This window comes from Silurus aristotelis, assembly GCF_946808225.1.
Source record: "Silurus aristotelis genome assembly, chromosome: 23".
NCBI classification, from domain to species: domain Eukaryota; kingdom Metazoa; phylum Chordata; class Actinopteri; order Siluriformes; family Siluridae; genus Silurus; species Silurus aristotelis.
This window is the reverse complement of record NC_139596.1, coordinates 14,555,863-14,578,070: the sequence shown is the minus strand read 5'-3', so window position 1 is coordinate 14,578,070 and position 22,208 is coordinate 14,555,863. Positions and strand designations below refer to the sequence as shown.

Sequence of the window (22,208 nt, the reverse complement as noted above, 5' to 3'; positions counted from 1 at the left end):
GTGAAAGTTTGATCTCTACTTAAGCGATTTACTTAAAAGATGCACATAGATATATACCTACTAAAACACTAATTTATTTACTGAAACATACAAAATGTTATATGATTATTTTCAAGAGACCATTTAACATGTTCTAATAAGGAACAATATATATGCAAAATCTTTACAAAAAAATACGAATAAACGCACCGTTTTTAGCAAGTGTAAAGTTTTCGGATTGGATTCTGCCTCCTGCAGTTATTGTTTTGTTTTATTTATTTATTTGTTTAGCTTTCATCTGAATAAATGTATCAAAGCCAAACGAACCAGAGGTCCCATGATAGGTTACCATATGCTAAATGCATCACTCCCAACGCGCTCATATTCCGGGTGAGGTCGGACATTATTTCGCACATAGCTTGAAAATCTATACGTGTAACAGTTGGCGTGACACAGTTTTCGAGGAAAACGCCATTTACAATTACCCACTTAAACGTTCATTTTTCTTTTTTTGTTGAATTGGAATCGGTACAAGCATACACCAGGCAGAAACATTCAATCCGTTGTTAGATCATATCCCGAGCCATAGCATTAGAACCACAGACAGGTGAAGTGAATGGCTTTAAAGATCTTGTTACAATCCCACATATTTAGAGGTGGTATATATTAATATATTAGGCAGCATGTTCTTGGTATGTCTTAAAAACAGGGAAAAAAAGCACATAATGTACACCTCTTTATGTCAATTGAATTCTCTATTAGCAGTGATTTCATTAAGCAAGAAAATACACCTTGTCACACTGCAGAAATGCAGAAATGGTTTGAGAAAACGGCAAGAGTTCCCCGAAATTCCCCAAATCTCAATCTGATTGAGAATCTGTTGGATGTAATGGACGAACAAGTCTAATTCATGGATGCCGTATATCACAACCTGCAAAACTTGCAGGATTTACTGCAAACTTCTTCGTGCCAGATACCATGGAAAGTTGTTTTGGTCGCACAAGGTGTCTTATACAGTATTAGGCAGGTGGTTCTAATGCTATGGCTGAAAAAAAAATATAATCTTTTCCCCCATTCTCTCAGACATCATGGTTTAACGGTCTAATAATCTTTAGGTCTGTTTTCTATAACTGCTTTTTAAGATTCTTGCTTCACACACAATTCAGTATGTTAAATACTGTTACACACTTTTTGGCATCTCATGAACCTGGCCATGTTAGAGCACATATGACCTGTTAATGAGTTAGTGGTTCATTTGGGTGTGCTAGAAGGAGGGAAGACACTAAAATGTCCTTTTGCGGTGATGCTCTAGGATTGAGAAATCGTGTTCCAGACTTGCCGCTTTCATGTCACAAATCTGGGCCAAGTTGTAAGGCTAAATAGTTCCACCAAAGTGTGCCCAGAGATCTATACCAGGATGAGTTCAATGTCAGTGCTTAAACATTGCAGCATGAGTCACTTTTAGATGCTGAAGTCTTCAACTGGAAGGCTTGGACTCGGGTTCAGAGTCTGTGGCATCGTTCTCATCAGGATGAAAGGAGACTCGTTGTTCATCTATTCGTTTAGCCTGTACTCGCTGAATGAGACTGAAAAAGTCTTCATCTGGATCCGGAGCTGGAGGCAGTGAGCACCTCTGGTCATTGATGCGGGAAGACTGATAGACACATTGGGACAAATTGAAACAGAGACTCAATTTCTATTCATAACTGTATAGGATACTACTCTATAAGGCCAGAACTGTGTGAACATCCGACAACAGACCCATATGTGAGCCTTCCACAATCTGTTTGGAAGTACAAATGGACTACAATATCTTTGTGTGCTATACCAGTGGAGCCAAAACTGTTCCAGCATGACTAGAGGCATTACAGCAAGAAGTGGAAGACTAATACATTTCCATGGTTTTGAAATGGGGTGTTCAACAAGCACATATGGGTAGAATTTTTAGATGTCTACATACTTTTGGCCTAATAGTGCACGTTCTCTGTAAGTGAATAATACATTGAGAAATGTACAAAATGTGTTTTATTTCTACACGCTGATGTTCAATGAGTTTTTACCTGATATTTTATGAGCATGTTAAAGAAATCATCACTAAGCTCATGTGGATTACAGGCTTCACAAAGATGACCAATGTTGTTCTGTGCTATCGTGATACCCAGCCGATCTCCTATACTGGCCCTCTGGTCGTCCAGTCGGCGGCTCTGAGAGCTGGCTATCAGATCAAAGAGCTCCTCTGTTTGGGTAAGGGAGATGAGCGAGGTGGCACCAGACAGCAGTGGGGACTCACATTCAGATGACCGGGCTCCAGCTGGGGCTTCTCCTGGCTGGCCATTGGACTGTGGAAGATGCTGACAGCGCCGGTTTTCCATCTGGCTGCTTGTTTAATTGCAGAGGACAGTGAGGAGGGAGTCCTCATTAGGGGATCCCTGGCTTTGGCTTTTGGAAGAAAAGAATATGATAAATTAAATGAGACAACTTGACAGATAATTGGCTTACTGTATCTACTTAGGATTAGACCCATCAAGATGGATTGGGACTGAAATTAATATAAACATGTAGAAACTCTTTATTCCACCCATATTTATTCAGTATATACTGTACATATGATAAATAATGTACATATGTATATCATGTTATTTGAGCATGTTATCTTCCTGACGGTTTATTCCACTCCACAGTTTTGCACAGTTATACTGTATATTAGTATATATATATATATATATAAAAATACACATCCTTTACTCTGGTAAAAGACGAAGTACTGACTACACTTTTTCACTCAAGTTACAGTAAAAAATAAGTTTGAGCTCCGACATGTACTTAAGTAAAAAGTAGCCATTTATATTAACTGTTTTAGTGTCATGCTGGTAACTGGACCTCACATCAGAGTAATATATTGATACAAAAAAAATATCAAATTTTGTTTGCTAATGAATTTATCCAGGATGAACAACCACCATATAGAACACAAGCAGAGAAAAGATGATGATCAGTAATATCTTTGTTCTCAGTCATGTTTACATCACTGACTCCCTCTGTCTCATCCACGTTAACCCCATACTTCTTGTTGCCTCCTGCTTTGCTCGTTGATAGATTCGTAGGCTAGCCTACAACTGTGGTGTGTGAGAGCCAGGTAATGACACACCAGTTGTTGATGAGCTGAAAATGAGGTGAGGTGCTCAGTGAGAAAAAAAAATAGAGATCATGTGACCAAATAAATTAAACTGAAGTAACAAGCCTGGTTTAAAGTAGAAAGTACAGATATTTGTGTTAAAATGTAATGAGTAAAAGTAAAAAGTTGTCTAAAAAACAAATAGTTGAAGTAAATACTGATATCAGAAAAATCTACTTAAGTACAGTAACAAACTACTTTTACTTCATTACTTCCCACCTCTGCCTGTACATATGGAGCCAAACCCTCATTTACCACATTTTTTCTTTATTTTAATAAGACCACTAATGCACTTCTGGTTAGATGCTAAATGCATTTCAGTTGTTTTGTACATGTACATGTTCTTTAAACAGTGACAATAAATTAGAATCTGATCAAACCAAACAATTTGCAACAATGCCTTAGAACTGCAGTTGCTATGAACAGGGAAATTGTTGGAATTTTACTGAAGTATCCATTAGTGAGCAGTTGATACACAGAATGATTGAACTATAATAAATAGATATTTGGTGCACATTCTGAGTGTGGTTCCTCTCAAGGTTTCTTTCTAATACCATCTCAGGGAGATTTTCCTAGCCATTGTTAGCATTAGATCAACTTATAGAGATATACTTACAGGGACTCATTTATGATACTAGAATTTATAGTTGGAATGTATTAAATTCTGTAAAGCTGCTGTGAAACAATGTCTATTGTTAAAAGGGATATACAAATAAGATTGCATTGAACATACTGCAAAGGTAAAACAGATGTGCCACCACTGTGACAATAAAATGTACGATTTAGTTTTAGATGTTTCTCCTGAGCGCTGGTCCTGTATGTAGTTACATAGAAGCCGCATATGTAAATCACCACACACGTGTCCTAATCTGGACCAGAGTGTTCAGTATCACCAACGTTATTTGCTTCTGTTCTTTCTGTCAATGTATGACATGCTTTTTCATCACTCCAAAAAAAAATATGTCTTTCTTTGGATCTTATAATTTGGTTTCAGACTTGGTGAGAATCATAATTGGTATTCAGGAATACATTCAAATGCCAAATATTCAAATACCATTATTTAGCTAAATGATGTCTTTTGAATAGTGATGATTTGAACGTTTTTATAATGTTAAAAAACGGAAGCCATCAATTGTCCTCCTGGCTCCTGTACAAAACAAAGAAAAAGGACACTTGAGACATCAGTCATGTCTTGGTTGATCAGTAACATTTGGTGTGATGGGGGGAAATGTTTGGCCTGTAACTCGTAATCAAAATGGATTGACAATCTTAGTGGTGATTTGGGAAGCAAACACAATTCATTTATTGTCTTTTTAAAATGATGTAAATAAACTTGAGAACAGACTTCAAATTCTCAGTATGTGGAGAGTCATTTATCTTGTACATCCAGGCAGCTTGCATTAACAGGACAATACTTAGTTTACTTGAAGTTTGTTCTTTTAAAATTGTTTGTCATGCTAACAACAAAACTAGGTCAGAAATCCTAGTTAGAGCAGACATGATGCTGAAAAGTAAGCCCCAACTAATTTTGAACACATTAAACAATTCCAAATGAATGCAGGATTTATATTCATTTGCACATTCAATTCTTTACCATAATTTGAATGATTATTGATGATAACAGAGGTAAAAAAAAAAAAAAAGAGGTACATTTCAAATGATGTTTTCACACACAGAATCATTTCTTTACATTTTATAGATATTCAAGTAACAGTTACTGAGGTTCACACAAACACTGGTTGCACTGGGCTGTTTTTTTGTTTTGTTTTATGCTCTCAAAAGCCTCAGATGCCAAAGCCCAATCACAGACTGAATAAATTCCTAGGCAGACAATACACACACACACCTTTCTTGCCCGACACCCAAACGTGTTTGTTATTGAGCAGAGGTTCCCAGGTTGCTTATCTTCTTCCGTAATGACAAAAAAAACCCCGAATGTTAGATAAAAGAGAAATTTATAATCCAAAGCGTGGTGCACTTGCCATTTTCACACACCCAGTTTTCCTATGAGTGGGATTGTGTCTCTTTTAGAAGGGGAAAAAAAGAGAAAGAGATGGGTGGGGGTAAAAGGGGCACATTTTCCCCTCTCAGCTTACATCACGGTTGCTATAGGAACTGCAAATCGCTTCCTAAATCTTGCTCCTGTGTATTCACACGCCTGTAGACAGTGACAGACAATGACATGCTGGATCAAATGCATGCACAAATGAACATACTGTCTGGTTGGCAGTCCAACAATGGCATGTATAAGTCATTAATTATGAAGGAGCTGAAATTATTTGTATTTTTTGGCTACTTTCAGAAGAAATACATGCCGATTTCTGAGCTCTGGGTGGCCAGGGTTTATATTATTTATCAAATTATTTTCCACAATGACTGATGAAAACACGAGTCGCTGCTACAGGGAGCAAAAGGGGTGGTGGGTGAGCATTAACCACTGAAACCCGGGGAAACCAAAGAAACACAGTGTAGCCTGGGGCCTTGCCTGAATTCAAGGGATGAATGCCGATTTGTTCAGAAAGCCGTGGGAAGGAATAGAGCAGTCTCTCTCTCTCTCTCTCTCTCTCTCTCTCTCTCTCTCTCTCTCTCTCTCTCTCTCTCTCTTTCTCTTTCCTCAGTTATTCCCTTGGTTCAGCTCTGCATGCCAGCCAGCAGGGCAGCTGCTACTTCTGGTCCCTAGATCTGTGTATGTGTTCATTGCTGTCGATCCACCATGCTGTACACACAATTCCACATACACACTCACAGTCGCTACTCGTTTCTCCCTCATACACTACTGCACTGTGGCCCAGCTGCATGGATCCTGTAAACACTTGTATTTGTGTGTGGGTGTGCAGATTGAAAAGTCGCAGTGTGATTGGTGTGCAGACACCCACTGCTGCTCGCTAGATTGAGTAGACGAGAACTGAATATATTTGATTGTTTTGTCTGTTACCCTGTAGTGCAATGCTCATAAGCAACTATTGCAAAAAAGAATAAAACCAATATGTTTGCAGTGCGAATATGCCTGGATATCTTCTTCATTTGGCATTTCTTTTAAAGGTGTCTTTCCTGCATGGTCTCCTGTTATATGAGTGTGTGGTTCTATAGGGTGGTTGTAACTTTTACTGCGAACCTATGAGCTTTTTGATGTCTTCAGATGATTGACTTTGCACCAACAAAACTAATCTCTGTTTAACACTCTGTTTAGTGTGTGCTTGTATTGCAAAGCTAATCATAAGCTTTTTTTTTTTAACTGAGTTCTGAGGTTTTTATTATTATTCCACTATTCAAATATTTGAAAAAGTATTTTGCACAATTTTTTACTTAGATCATTCCTCTAATAAATAAATAGTTCAAATAATTATATAGATATAATATATAGACTGGGAACACCACACACAAGCTGCAGTTTTGAAGATGCTCTAACCCAGGCGTCAAGCAATCACAATTTGGCCCTTACGGTTGTTTTCCTGCTTCTAAAAGATCAACTTGACAAAATGTGTACTTGCTACCTAATATATCACACCAAATAACAGGTGCCGTGATGAAGAGATAATCAGTGTTATTCCCTTAATTGGTTATGATGTTTATAATGTCATAATTTATTTTATATATACAGTATATAAATATATATATATATATATATATATATATATATATATATATATATATATATATATATATATATATATATACATACAGTGTTGTGCTCGTTACTAAAAAATAGTAACTAGTTATAGTTACTCGTTACTTCATTCAAAAAGTAACTCCGTTACTTTGTTGATTACTTACACCAAAAAGTAATGCGTTACTGTTAAAAGTTACTTTTTAGCTACTTTTTTAAAGAACCTTCTTTAATGTTCCCATTAATGCCCTTTTATGCGTTATGGTTTATACAAACACAAAACTGACTTAAACACAAAGTAATTTTTAAACACTATTTTATTAAAGTCAGACCTGCACAAACTGAATATATCACAAGGATTTCTGAAATAAATAACAAAACAAGCTGAATTATATATTCACAATCAAAAACTAAAGTGGCTTCTGCTGTTGTGTTGAGCTCTTAAACATGTTCCTTTCACAGCTGAAGTATGAAAACTATCAACAATGTAAAGCAGAACAGCGGGTTAGCTTCTAGCTTCTAGCTCTTCAGGCATGGAGTTTCTGGAGGAGCTTCAACAGATTGGAGTTGCTGTTTATCGCAGTAGATACAAGCTTCGAACAAGAAAGACACAGCTTACATTTGACTTATAAGTTTTTGTCTTTATACTCAACTAAAGTGAAATAATGAGCATATTTCCACTTTGAGAAACTCGTCTTGCTCTCGCCTCGACTCGCCGTTACTGCCGCACAGACCTAAATAAACAAAGACACGCCCACAGCGCGTCTTCTTTGTGTTTACAGAGGGTAATCCACCAATCCTACAGTGTGACGCTGGTGTAAGCATATATATATATATTCTGGCCACATTACAATGTCATTCATTTATCATCTTGAGGACTCTAGATTGGCTTTACAAAGACAAGGTCTTATAATAAAAATGCAAAACCACTTCAATGGAGAATGCGGTACACATTCGGGATGCTCCTGCTTGACTGTTTGACTTAGATTTAAAAGATATTATCCAGATGTATGGAGTCAGCTTCAAATGTATTGCCAACATCAAAAATAAATACTGAAAATGAATAATTTGAGATATTATTAGCATTTCCACACTTTATATTAAGTTAAGACTTCCTTGGACAAAAGAAACAGCAGCACGCATCCTCCTCCGAAAATATTTAGCATAGTTAGCTTTTCTCTTGCATCAGTCCACACTGCAAGCATTTCAAGCCTCTGGTTTGTGAACTGCAGATTTAGAATGGGGTTTACATACCTATTTATGAACAAGCTGAAAACAGAAATTGAATAATTATGGGAATTGATGTGATAAATTCATTTCTCACTATGCTTAGAATATATAGAATGCAGAAATTATGGCACGCACAAGACTTACATTGTAATGCATTACAGAAGAAACCTTTTTATTTTAAAACGAACACTTTTATGAAGGTTGATAATAAGGCAGTGAGGCACTGTGTGTATGTGCACGTGCTTCCTGTGAGCGTTCTGCGCTAGGACACTGTTACCAAGAGAGCGCGTGACAAACATTCTAACAGATTGAGTGCATGACAAATAGCAAGTCTTATTACAGAATTAGGCAAGGTGGAGTTTAATCCCTGTAAGGTATTTTCTGAATGATTTTAGAAATGTAGTATTCCTTCAAGTTTTTTCCACCACTTCTGAGGTAACTTTTCCTTTACTTTGATTTCAAATTTGGTAATGTGTGTAACTAACTCATATTCTTGGAATCTATTATATTTCTGTAATATATTGCATATACAGCACAGCCTACTTTTGTATCAAAGTGCAATATATGCAAATATATTATTTTTAAAGAAGAACACTGAGAACATGAGTTTCAGATGTTCCTTTATCCTAACAGCAAAAAGAATAGGTCTGTCTGGAGGTTAAAAATGATCTATTAAACCTGTTTATGCTCAGCATTTGCCTTTCCGGCTTTCAGCGGCTCTGTGCATCCTCTTGGCTGCATTTGGATCATTTTGGATGTAATATTAATCCCTGTATTCTTCCTTCCATATTTATTAGAACCCTTTTTTCTTCCAGACATTTTTGGATACCTCTCGGGTTGTTGATTTGTTTGGGAGATACATTGGGAAGTGTTCGTTTCAGGTGATGCAAAGTATTTACTCGTATGTATATGTATAAAAGATAAAAGAAGTTTAGGTATAGATAATGATATGCACACAAAAAGAATAAAATATATTATATTGTGTACTATTTATACTCACGGAGCCAGAACACCTGGTCCAAATGTATGTATGTATGTATGTATGTATGTATGTATGTATGTATGTATCTATCTATCTATCTATCTATCTATCTATCTATCTATCTATCTATCTATCTATCTATCTATCTATCTATCTATCTATCTATCTATCTATAGGGGAAATTGATGATTGATGAAAAAAAAATTTATGAAAACTTTGTTGAAGTTGCAAAAGCCTAATTCACTGTATATTAAAATAAACATCTTTCATATATACAATGAAAATATTCCTAGAAATATGGGTTGTGAGATACATCCTGTCATACATCCACTGCTTCTCTATTTATCTCACACAAAGATCAACTGCCACCTCAAAATATGTACAGAGATGTGTCAGAGGAAGTTCCTCTCCATCAAGCTGAGGCTCATATTGAACAATTCCCACATAGTAGTGTTGTCTCTGTCACCTCACTGGCATGGGCCAACCGTATTGAGCTGCTGAAAAAGAGCTCTCCAAAATCTAAGGCTCTTGAGCGTCTGAGAGCAAAGATCCAGCAGCAGAGGCTGGAAACAATATCTTTAAGTCCAAGGATTGATAAGAAAAGTCAAGAAGGCGTAACCAGGAAAGTCTGCAAAGTGAGCAACAAAGGTCTGTAAAGAATCTAGATAGAGAGGCCTATATGGGCATCCTTGACATCTTGATAATTAAATTATAATGTTATATGTAAAATGATTTGTTTGCCCAGGGGAAGGAATACGAATGTGTGTACCTGTGTCCCAATGGAAGACCAAAATAAACCCATCCTCAGGCAAAGAACATCTGAACCGAGCTCTCTGGGGGACCGCTCCTTGCAAACGTAAGAAATAAGTCAATGGAAAACCTCGAAACGCAATAAAATCGGAATATAAACTACCAACAAACCTGCTTCAGCAACATGATATCTCAGGTTTAAAAATTGCAATAACATAAGGTTTTAAACATTTCCTTCACGATGATATAGAACAACATTACACATATATATCTGCTTGGAGAGATGCCCAGAAGCTTGTGAAGGAGGCCTTAGATTCTCAAAGCGTCAGGACCACAGACTCTCAGGAGGACAACACCAAGAGTATGCAGCAGAATTTAGTGCTCTTATTGTGGTACAATGCACTTAAACCATATGAGAAATATTATGAAATTATTTCCTGAAATGTAGATTACATATATCATAATCCTTTACATTGATTTGCAAATCTTCATCATGGTTTGTGTTTAATTTACAGAGCACATAGAAAAAATCACACCAAACGTTTACCAAAATAATGCAGCAGTGAAGACTGGTTCAAAACCAAGACCCAAAGAGCCAAATGAGAGTGAGAATATTTGTCCTCCTAACCAGGCAACAAACCTTGCTGGTAGCTATGGTAAAAGCAATTCTGCATGGCCATGGTGTGTGAAAGGCAAAGATAACGAAGGTCCTGCCAAACAAAGTACAGCACACGCACAGAAGGCGCAAGAGGTGCGTGAATACATGCATCACAAAGTCCTTGAGAGGAGGAGAAGGGAACAAGAGATGAGGAGAAAAGCAGAATTTGAGCTGGAGAGGAAGAGAATGAGTGTGCAGGACATAGTGAAAAAGCAAAAAGAAGCTCTACACAGGACCAGGAAAGAGCAGACACAAGAGGCTTGGGTATGTATTGAGGTGTGTCTGGAGTCAGTGTGCTGAAACTTAGTTTTGCAAATATTCAAACAATTATTTCCAATGCAATGCTCCAATTAAATCTGCCTAGACTTTCATTAAGCTCTGTGATGTGTGATTAAAATATAACTACTCTTTTTCTACTACTTTGTCATTTCAACTCCACTTCACAGCACTGAGTCGAATCCAGCACCTGAAATAACTATTCAATTATTCATGAATACAAGAACTGAACTGTAGTTGTTCAGGTACCTGCTGTTTCAAATGAAACATAAATCTAATGTAAAGTTCAATTACCTTTCTGTTTTTTTCTTTTTTCTTTTCTTTTCTTTTATTCCCTTGTCCTCTCAAAAGGAGAAGGCAGTTTTGTATTCCAATATAGTATAGTATAGTATTCCAATTGCAGTGCTGATCAATTTTAAAATTCATGAACTGAGTCTCCTCTTGTGTGTGTGTGTGTGTGTGTGTGTGTGTGTGTGTGTGTGTGTGTGTGTGTGTGTGTGTGTGTGTGTGTGTGTGTGTGTGTGTGTGTGTGTGTGTGCGTGTGTGTGCGTGCATGCATCTCCATAACCGAGGCCGATGTGATTCGCCTCTCGATGCAAAGCCTACAATACGATACATTAAAAATACATTGAAAGCTGCTACTGATGCGAAACGATTCACCCCATTACGATGCAGTGCGATTCGATTTCGATTTGATTCAACACAATGCGATTCAATGCGATACGATGCAATGGAGAAAATATGATGCGCTGCAATTCAATATGGAACAGATAGTTCGCTTTTATTTCTTCGCTTCAGACAGACAACAAATCATCAATTTACTGAAGTGCCTTCTAACGCATGGCCCTTTCACAAACAGTCCTTTGTAGTGGCATAAAAAAGAAAAAAAAAAGTGTAAATAAAACCAGATGTTCTTTTCCTGTTCTGTCTCCAGATAGATACAGCTCTACCTCTGCCATGTTAATCTACATTCTATAGGACTCTCAGGACAGACCCTCGGTCTCTGTAGTGTTGCTATACGTTATATTAATTTACAGTAGCAGCAGTGGTGCTGAGAGAATGCGCTTGAGAAACAGTTTAGTGAAGAGAAATCAATCTATTTGCAAGTGCCAACTTGAATCTAAAGTACACTTTTTTAAATCGATGCCTCACATCGTTAACTCGGTGCAAATATGTATGTAGATAAATATTTATTTACAGTCTGAAAGTGTTTCCTCTGAGAAGACTCTGATGATGTCTTTCAAATCATATATTTTCTTAGAAAAGGAAAACGGATGACAAGGAACTATTTGCAAGTAGAAGCAAAACTCTTGGAATGCAGCTCGATGTACAATATGCTGTTTTGGATACATCCAGGTGAGGGCAGCATTCACTAGTATTAGGTTCCAATGTTTTTTTTTATTGTTTTTTTTTTCCTTATATTTTTATTTATATGATTGCACATAATGCACTATTGTTAATCATAGAGCAAATCGCTTCTATTGTGTGTTTCGGTTTTTGTAGCAGAACTTTGCAGATGGAGCTGTTTTCCGATGCCCGGTCAAAGATCGACAATCCGATGCACCTGGCTGATGTGAAAAGCTCTTTGATGATCTCAGCTAAGGCTCTTAGAGTGGAGGCTCTCAGAAAGACGATCGCTTCTCTGGACACACGTGTGCACAATGAGACTGTCAGACTCGGCATCAGTGGTCATAAAGAATCTCACACAAGGCCCACTCTTGGTAAATATGAACAGGACATGGACAAAATAAAGAAAAAGAAGAATAAGAGTGAAAAGTCTTGGTCTATTAATAAAAAAGAAATAAAACTAGGTGAGTGGTTAGGTCAGGACCTAACAAATAATCCAGCACCACTCCTTTGAAATGATATAAAGACTTGAGAGAATGAGAGATGAGTGAATTTGTGAATGTGCGTTGTAGATAAGCAAGCATGTCCAATGATGTGTGCACTAGAGAGTGAGCCAAGAATGATTGAGTGCACATCAGATCGAGATGACAGCTGTGAGTCTACAAGCAAGGTACATTTAAGATTTGGGTCAGTCAGAGGGTGTTATATATTCAGTGCTTGGTTTAAGTTATAATGATATCAAATAAATAATGATTTATACATCATTTAGCTGTCTTTTGCAATGTGGAGTTTACAAAAACATCAGATTGTATTATAGCCTACATACAGTAATTTTAACCCACATTCATACTAGTTCATGTATTGCATGCTGTGTGCAGTGGAGTGAGCTGAGCGGTATGTACAGTCAGGGACAGTTCCAGTGCCACCTCTCGCTGGCACAGAGTCAGCAGTTTATCTGGGAAGAGGAGCTCAGGGCGCGCCAATTTAGTGCCCTTCTCAGGCTCCGGGAGAAAGCATTGTGGGAGAGAACTCAGGCTGAGCTTTTATGGTTGGAACACTGTAAGAAGTAAGTGTGTTACAATAGTAAACTTTTTTTAATAAATATGTGAAAAACCTGTACTCACACTCATAGTTCAAAGGAAAGTTTGTACACACCTAACCATAAGATACATATTTGTTTTTTGAACATCCTATTCTGAAAACTCCATTTGCTGTTATAATAGCATCCGTTTTGCTGAGAAGATGTTCCACTAGTTTTTGGAGTGTGCTTGTGGAGATCTTTGCTCATTCAGCCGCAGCTGATTGCCAGTCAGCTACTGATGTATATTGAGGGATCTTGCATTCCGTTCATATAAAATGTGTTCACATTTAAATGTATAGCATTTGACGACTTACATTTTATCTCATTTATACAGCTGAGCAACTATAGGGTTAAGGGCGTGAAATTTGAAAACAATACCCTATAGATCCTTAGGCCAATGCCTTAAACACTGCTTAAGCAAAGGAACAATGTCGTGCTGAACAGATTTGGGTCTCCAAGTTCAAGTGTAGGAGTTTGGGCAATAACCACATATGGCTGTAAATGTCAGGTGTCCCTATAAGACTTCTGGCTATATAGTGTAAAACTAAAACTTTCTTTCGGCTTCTCCCGTTAGGGGTCGCCACAGCGGATCATCCGCATGTTTGATTTGGCATGTTTTTACGCTGGATGCCCTTCCTAACGCAACCCTTCCCATTTATCCGGGCTTGGGACCGGCACTAAGAGTGGCTGGGGTTGGTTTCCTGACCGGGGATCAAACCCGGGCCGCAGCGGTGAGAGCGCCGCATCCTAACCACTAGACCACTGGGGGACCTTCTGCCTATATAGTGTATACCTGTTATATAGGTTACTTTTTGCACATATTGTCAGCCTTACTCTTCCTCATCCATGAGTGCAAAGGGAATATCTGACTGTGAGCTGTGATTTATTCTCTCTAAGAGGGTAATGGAATAGTAGTGTGTGCTGGTATATACATTTATAGACACTGCAGAGTTAATGAAAGTCTGAAAGTGTCACTGTTGGGTTGAGAAACAGCACATGCCAAATATACAATCAGCAGCACTCTTTTGCTGTTAACTAACTCAAATAAAGGAAAAATACAAACTGGAAGTGTATGTGTGTCTATCTATCTATCTAGTTCATCCCAAAAAAACTGGAACCATAGACAGACAGACAGACAGACAGACAGACAGACAGACAGACAGACAGACAGACAGACAGACAGACAAAAGTTTGCGGACACCTGGTCATAAGTATTATATGTGCTTATTAGAGCATGTTGTAGAAGATGCTCCTGATGTAGGGTGAGGAGGCCTGGGGTGCAGCCAGCATTTACATTCATTCCAAAGGTGTTCTTTAGGGTTGAGATCAAAGCTCTACAGCAGGTCACTCAAGATGTTCATCTGCGAAACATGTAAAGCATATCTTCATGGAGCTGGCTTTTTGCACAAGGGCATTGCCATGCTGGAACAGGTTTGGGTTTCTAAGTTCAAGTGAACACAAAATTGTATTATACCGCATCCAAAGACACCCTATACAATTGTGTGCCTCCAGCTTAGTGATAACAGTTTGGAGAAGAACCACATATAGCAGGAAAGGTCAGGTGTCCCAATACTTTTGTCCATATTGTGTACATTACACCTTACTTTAAAATGAACTATATGACACAGGTAGTTAATACATGTACATCCTAATCCAGATCAACTTACATCCATCTCAGTAGCAGCATCTCACAACCTTCTCAGCAGAAACCCAATGTTTTAACCACTGAGCTCCCAGCACCACAACCATTACTGTCCATTAATACAACCATTGTATTTGCCCACTGTCTACAAGTTAAGTTGAGGACAATTTCCAGAGGCTCAATCAAACATCAACAAACCCACTTTTCATATTCAGCCATGCCAACATGTGCCTTGTAACATATGCTTCTGCTTTAGCTTGCATATTCATATACTTTATCATTTTTACTGGGTACATAACATGCTGTAGATCCATTATTGAATCATAGCCCAGTGATTTATAATAGGGGTTATTTTATGTTTCAGGAATGCTCAGGAATCAGAGGAGGAGACTGAGATCAAGAAAAAGCAGGAAGAAGTTCTAAGCAGACTAAGACATAATGAGGTGAAAATAGTTAACTGTTGATTTTTTCATAAATGTTGGATAAGTAATAGTATGAATTTTTTTTATAACCTACTGCTATATCATTTATTACCAGGCGGAGATCCACCACTGGCGCAGTATATATAAATGTGGGAGGCATCAGCGTCGTCTCCTGCTTTACCAGCACAGAGACATCTCAGACATCAAAAAGTCAACTACTCACTTTCGACAAGTGCTGGAAAACCAGACCATGACTGAGACTGATTCAAAGCTCGGAGACACAGCTTTAGTGGCGGTAACTACTCTGCGCCTCCCTGCCTTCAGCTCACATCCTGCTCTTCAGCCAGTGCCTCTCTATTAGTAATTGTCATCATGTGAAAGGCCATAAGAACTATCACTGTACTGGGGGAAGGGATTTGGGAAGGAGAGCAAGATTTTCCCCATAATTTCTCCACAGTTCTCAGGTGCCGCTTCATAATCATGCTGTGTTATTTCTTCTTTTCTGCAGGAGGGAAAGAGTTTAATCACAAAGCCTGGGATTATACCAGCTGCCAGAGGTGAAGATAAGCCGCTAAGTAAGCAGGGGAGGCAAGTGTCGCCGTTCTCTTCCACGGCCATGCGTTAAACAGGGGAGAGCTATTTAGAGTTTTTTTTTTTTTTTTACAGTGGCCATTGAAGTCCACTCCGGTTTGACGTGCAACCTCTTAGGGATTTATGAAATACTGCACTGCAGCATTTAGCACACACCAGGGCTGTGAAGCATGACACGCATCACCAGGCAATTCTTTCTTTCTTTTTTTCTTTTTGATGCATAAGCCTGCAGCACAGGACGGGAATATCACGATCTTGTTGTCTTAGGTGTGCACTGTACTCTATCACTGTTACAATGCAGCACTCAGAGTAATTACTCTAAGTAATGGAGGGAAGCAAAGAGAAAGAGAGGGAGAATAAAGAGGGGGGATGGATGGGAGAGGCAGAATTATTGGAGAGAGACTGTGTGTGAGTGTGTGTGTGAGTGTGTGTGCAAGAGAGAGAGTGAGAGAGAGAGAGAGAGAGAGAGAGAGAGAGAGAGAGAGAGAGAGAGAGAGAGAGAGAGAGAGAGAGAGAGAGAGAGCGGGAGCGAGAGAGAGAGGATACTGAAACGGAAAGGAGGGCACGGCTGAAGAGAGAGATGCAGGCTGCTGTATGCTGCTCTTCCAGCTCACACTAAGATGGGACTGCAAGTGGTGATTTGGGGAGTGGCTGCAGTTTCTCACTGGGGATCCTGAAGGAGGATAGGCTAATGTACCTCGATCTGTTAGATTCTGTGGCTCTATCATGCCACTATGCCAGCCATGAACAGGCCAGGGTAGGTAAAGGCATCAGACTCTTTCTCTTTTGCATGCAAGGCCTGGGTGTCTTTATAATTCCATACTGAAGGCATGTGACTTGAAAACTAATACTGGTGGAAAAAACAAAAAAGACATCAGGGATTCCACCAGAGTGCAATGCATTTCTGAGAAGATCAATGCTCTCTTTCATGTGGGATGATGAAGCGGTTTTATGTGGCTCTTGTGCCGAGAAGCTGATCCTGTTGCAACATGAAGCCGTCTGGATATGGCCTAGGCTGACCCGAAGTCAACAAAGTGAAAGCTAAACTTTCTTTTTGTGTCCGCAGGTTTCTTACTAAAGCAGGCCTGAGGAGACTTCTAACAGCAGATGAGGTATGGAGTCTTGGGAGGAAGAGAAGTTTGGGAGAGCGTAATATTCGAACAGAGCAGGAGATCCTACAGACAACAGGGCCCAAAGATTCAAGCGACCCAAAATGCTTCTCAGCGTTCAGTCATCGAAGCAAGCCATGCCATAACAACGGCAGTGAAACGTCAGAGAGAAAAGTAAAGAAAGAGGATGGAAAACCTCCACATAAGCAAGAAACTGTAAAGACAAACCCTAAACCTCATGGATACGGTGGGTCAGGTTTTTAAAGATCTCTTTTAAATGATCTAACAAGTCGAATTATTGGTTTTCCCATGGGCTAAAATTGTATATTGGTAAAATATGGTCAAAAATTTTAACAAAATCATTCTTCTGTATTTTTGTTTTTCTTTTCTTTTAATCACAACAGTAAAAATCTGGAACCTTTTTGGTTCTTTTGGATAAGCAAACTATTGTTAAGGCGGCTGTAATTAATTTTCAGGGTTGATGTACAGCATATGTCCAGCATTTCTGCTGAATCATGCTCTTGGCAGAATGATTCAACCATTAGTGATATACTGACCTGCTGTTTCAGTTCTAATGAATCAGTACAATCAATTCTTGACATATTGGTGGCCTACATTTAGAAAATGCATTCATTCACAAATACTAACAAATACAAACAAGCATAACAATATGAGTATTTACAGACCATGATGACATTGATGGATATTTATTCCTCTGTTTTTTCTTCCAGTATCTTTCACAGACTTAGTGTTTCATATCTTATTGGAAAGACACTTTAAAATCTATGAACATATACTGAAAGATGATATGGTCAAAAGTTTGTGGACAACTGACTCCCACATTCACCTGTCATCACTAAATTCATGTTGAGTTCCTCTGTGCTGTTTTCCTCCTCCTCTGTCTTCATGGCTTAGAATTTTGACTGTGATTTATTCACATTCAGGCATTAACAAACAGAGACACTGATGTTGGTGAAGAGACCCAAGTGTGTTCAGTGAGGTTGAGTTCAGGGCTCTGTGAAGGACAATCAGACACTTCCATTCCAACTTTTGCGAACCATGTATTAATAGGTCGTGCTTTGTTCACATAGGCATTGTCAAACTACAAAATGTTTGGGCCCCTTAGATTCAGTGAATGCAAATTGACATTCTGTACAACTGTTGCTTCCAAACAGCACTTCATAATGAAATTAGTTACATCAATTAAAACAAGAAGGTAAAATTAAACATGTTGATGATTTTCATGGCTGAAGGTTTTCATCTCAAATTCTTTTTATTTTGGGTTGCAAAATAGAAGTTAAATCAATATTTGAACAAGTATATATATATATTTAATATCATACGATTTATTTTCCCCCTGTATTTCTCCCTGTTTTTTGACTGTATTTGCATTTTCACAAAAAAAAATAGCTGTTATCTATTTGTTTTATGTGCCCTTACAGAGCTTAAACCTGCAAAAAAGCTCAAGAGCCCTTTACATAACATTGATCCTCATCCAAAGGTAAGCCCAATGAAAAGCACTGAAATACACTCAGGAGAAAAAGGCCATCAGACACCACTAAAAGATGTGCATCGTTTCACATCGGAACACAACCGTCCAAGTTGTGGAACATCTGTCCCCATTGTCTCCTTTTTGTCCTCTGATATCGAGGAAGACCTGCCCTACGATGGAGAAGACATACACAAAAAACCTGTAGAAGAAACTGAAGTGAGGTTTCAAGAGACATTGAAGCCACACTCCACTTCATTTGAAATGGCTGTAAATTATGGCAATGTAATAACAGACAATCTGACTTTTAATGTGCAGAACAGCGATCAGTCACAAAGATTGGTATTCAACAATAACCATGAGGTTTGTGAATTGGCCAGGAAGTCAAACACTGCTTATAGTCAGACACATGAGATTGATTTAGTAGCAGAGATCTCTGAAAATCTGAAGTGGCAGAGCATAGAAGATCCAATCATAGATAAACCACTTGTTACAAATGCAGTCCACATGGTAAGTAGCGATATCAAAAGGCCTGACAGCCTCTCCTGCGATGATAGCCTTTCAGAAGCCGAAGATAAATCCGAACCGTTTTCCCTTCAGAGTGAAGGATTGGTTTGGTCTGAAGAAGAGAAAGATGTTCACAGTGAAGAGAAAACTGAAGCAGGCCCCTTTGCTTTAGTCTACGCTGAGAAGTTTACCGTCATCCCAGAATCACTTCCAATCTGCCACTATTCCATTACGGAACAATGTAAAGTCGATCCCTATTGTCTTCTTCATAATGAAAAGCAAATGACAACCGAGTCCAACCTGTCCGAGATTCTCTCTCCTGTAGATGAAGTGTTGTCCTATGGAAGTGCTGATCTTCTACCGTCACTCAGGGGAGGAGTTGCATCAGGTCTAGACATCAACAGTTTACCACATCCTTCACCTGCTTTTGAGATTATCACATGGACTAGTGAGGAGGATATTCCAGCTCCACCTGACTTTCTTGAAGACACTTCCATTAATAGCGAGAACATACCTCCTCTTCCTGTGGACTTGTCTTGGAAGAGAGATGCAGAGAGACCAAGTGAAACTAATGTTAATTATGATGCAAACACTGGAGATTCATTTCAAATGCATCCTTATGCAGAAGAGGATGAGGAAGACGAAGATTCTGAACACACCAACTCGCTTCCTCTGGATGACAGTAATGAAAGCCAAGATCCTTTGTTCTCCTTTAACATTGGAGACCGGGTTCTTGTCTACAACTCAAGGCCAGGGGTTCTAAAATATAAGGGATACACTGCTTTTGCTGATGGCTTCTGGGCTGGCGTCGCACTTGACACTCCAAATGGAAACCACAATGGAACATTCAGAGGCGTTAAGTATTTTACATGTGAGAAGAGCTGCGGGGTCTTAGTCAGAGCCGAGGACATTTGTCATTTGCAAACAGAGCACTGTAATTATACACATACAGGCATGGATGAAGATTCATTCTCAGATGAGGATCCCCCCAATAACCAAGATGGAGTAAATGGAAATAAACCCTCAAGGACAGGGGAAAGGAGGCAAAATGGGCATGGTTCATCAGCACCAAAACAGACATTCCAGCAGGAGCCATGTGAAAATCATGAAGTCACAGGCAACAAGTTACCAACTTTTCCAACATCCAGTGAACAAACACCATCAAACGTGAGTCAGAAACACTGAGATACTTGATGTCATCATTTGAATTTGCAAAATGTTCTCATTTGTGATGGTGAAACGTTCTATTTTAGATTGATTGTACAAGCCATCTAGACTCTGAGGCGATGATAGAGAGATTAACTGAGGAGATTTTTGCAGATGCTCTGAAAAATATACAGGGAATGGAATCGACACATGACGGTAAACCAAAGGAAATTGTAAGCAATCCGTTTTACGCTTAAATAGAATTGAACATTGGCCCTTCTTTTCCTGAGTTAACATAATTCTCAATGGTTTCTTCTTTTAACCTCAGAATTTCAGGAAACAAGAAGCTGCTAATCCAATTCACAAACCACGTCTCATGGAAAAGTGGCAGCAGGTTTATCCAGCAACTCCTCCACAAATACGACTCAAACCTCATGAACATGGAATTGTTTACAGGCTGGTTGATAAAACCGTTGAGATTATCTGTGGCCAGGTGAATAGAAGTGCACTTGAATCTTGCGAAACGCCAAACTACTTAGTAGGAGTTGAAAGCCAGAATACCTACAGGCAAGTGAGTAATGCCTGCTTTAATTAAACCAATGACAATGTGTAGAATGTTCATGTGTGCATTTGCCTCTCTTTCTGTATTCACGTCAGGTCCTTTTCCAGTTAGCGTCTGATATTCTGCACAAGATTGGTGCTGATATAACGGAAGCAACTGGTTCTTTTCAGAAATCCATCGATAAGAGCTCACTTCTACAGACAGATTTAATTTCAGTCAAACTTTTGAAGGTAAGAAATAAAGAAATAAAGGTTTGGTATTGTCAAGAGATCATTACGATCATCAGGTAATATATATATCAGCATTGGTTCTGAAATACAGCTAATGTAAATGCACTCAATTGTGAAATATATCTACATTTGCTCAAGAATGCAGTGAAAAGGGAAGCACAGAAAGTGCTTAATTTGGAGCAAACTGATCAGGAAATTACGGAGATGTTGCAAACACTGTGCAAGTTCTGGTATGCTAAGAGAGACAGAGTGGACTACATCCTGGTTTGTTGAACAATTTTAAATACATTATCAATATGAAGTAGAAATGTTGATCCTGTTGCTCAATATTACATGCATTAAAATTTTTTGCAGATTCAGGAACTTCATAATGAGGAGAAGGAGTGGGTGGATTACCGTAATGACCAGATCACTGTGAAAATGCGACTGGCCAATGAGATTTTTAGCCTGCTTCTGGATGACACGATATCAGTTCTTAACCGCATATATATATAGCAGACAACAAATGATATTAATCAGGCATCTTTATCATACCTTCTAGAACATTACACAAACATTCTTACATTTTGACTTTTTGATTTGTCAATTCTGTGTATAAATAGAAACTAAATAAAGGGAAATTGTGTTTATATGTATGCATATTTGTGTGTTGATTCATCATTATAGTTCCAGAGTTTATAGATAAGATAAGATAAGGTAAAATAAGATAAAATTAAAGAAATAAAAAAAGACAAGTAATATAAAAGTGTTAACTGGCTATTATCAAGAAGATCAAGTCCATAGATATTAGTGGTGGCTCTGATATACAGCTGATGTAAATGCATTGACAGAAAGGTCTTCATTTAGAAAAAACTGATCAAGCAGTGACAGCAATGATGCAAACACTGTGCAAATCTCTGACATGCTCACAGGGAAAGACATCTTATATATATATACATATATATATATATATATATATATATATATATATATATATATATATATATATATATATATATATATATATGCATGTACAAGGAATTTGTCATGGTGTGCTGGTGCTATAAAGATATAAAAAACTAGAAAAAAATACAAAATTAATTTTATTCATTATAACTTATTTCTTTAATTTATTAGTTCAATTTATTAATTCAATTTGTGCAGGGTATGTAAAGTGAGGCGGTGCAAAGTGCAAATGATAATATAAAGGTAAGGTGGTGTAAATAATATTTTCCAAAACAAGCCCAAGGTGCAGGGTTGCAACACAGCAGTCCTTGTTGATTGCGTTAATGTAATTCATATAAAACTAACAGTGTGGTGTTTACATTAATGTTAACATTTTAATTAATACATAATGTTAATGTTTAATTAATACATAAAGGCAATCTTCTCTGTTCTGGCACCAAGGTGGTGGAATGAACTTCCCCTAGATGTCCGTACAGCAGA

The 22,208-nt window shown here is 38.2% G+C and overlaps 2 protein-coding genes across 6 annotated transcripts in view; one reads left to right on the top strand and one right to left on the bottom strand.

The window, feature by feature from the left end:
- Window positions 1–54: 54 nt before the first annotated feature.
- gpsm1a (G protein signaling modulator 1a) overlaps window positions 55–22,208 on the bottom strand; it is a 28,014-nt gene continuing 5,860 nt past the window's right edge. Inside the window, exons 1-3 of one of the 2 annotated variants that reach the window (XM_083527713.1) lie at window positions 5,001–5,183; window positions 2,040–2,418; window positions 55–1,633 (exon numbers count right to left, since the gene is read on the bottom strand). In XM_083527713.1, coding sequence (XP_083383839.1) covers window positions 1,457–1,633; window positions 2,040–2,351 — 489 coding nt within the window. In that variant the 5' untranslated portion in view covers window positions 2,352–2,418; window positions 5,001–5,183 and the 3' untranslated portion in view covers window positions 55–1,456. Of the gene's footprint in view, window positions 1,634–2,039; window positions 2,419–5,000; window positions 5,184–22,208 lie in introns of those variants that run through there. The other variant, XM_083527714.1, reaches the window with a different exon arrangement.
- On the top strand, window positions 9,213–21,416 carry LOC310718712 (uncharacterized protein). Of its 4 annotated transcripts, XM_083527664.1 has the most exons (18): window positions 9,213–9,621; window positions 9,719–9,829; window positions 9,974–10,084; window positions 10,239–10,645; window positions 11,919–12,013; window positions 12,161–12,468; window positions 12,577–12,674; window positions 12,883–13,070; window positions 15,092–15,170; window positions 15,265–15,444; window positions 15,658–15,724; window positions 16,807–17,096; window positions 18,292–20,012; window positions 20,099–20,224; window positions 20,328–20,562; window positions 20,649–20,783; window positions 20,922–21,047; window positions 21,138–21,416. In XM_083527664.1, exons 1-12 carry the CDS (start codon window positions 9,351–9,353, stop codon window positions 16,827–16,829), a joined length of 1,938 nt encoding a protein of 645 aa, XP_083383790.1. In that variant the 5' UTR covers window positions 9,213–9,350; the 3' UTR covers window positions 16,830–17,096; window positions 18,292–20,012; window positions 20,099–20,224; window positions 20,328–20,562; window positions 20,649–20,783; window positions 20,922–21,047; window positions 21,138–21,416. The 4 variants fall into 4 exon arrangements, with proteins under 4 accessions (XP_083383790.1, XP_083383788.1, XP_083383789.1 ...); XM_083527662.1 differs by lacking the exons at window positions 9,213–9,621; window positions 9,719–9,829; window positions 9,974–10,084; ... (6 more) ...; window positions 15,265–15,444; window positions 15,658–15,724 and adding exons at window positions 16,134–16,184; window positions 16,230–16,497; XM_083527661.1 differs by lacking the exons at window positions 9,213–9,621; window positions 9,719–9,829; window positions 9,974–10,084; ... (6 more) ...; window positions 15,265–15,444; window positions 15,658–15,724 and adding an exon at window positions 16,140–16,497 and having other exon boundaries at window positions 20,320–20,562.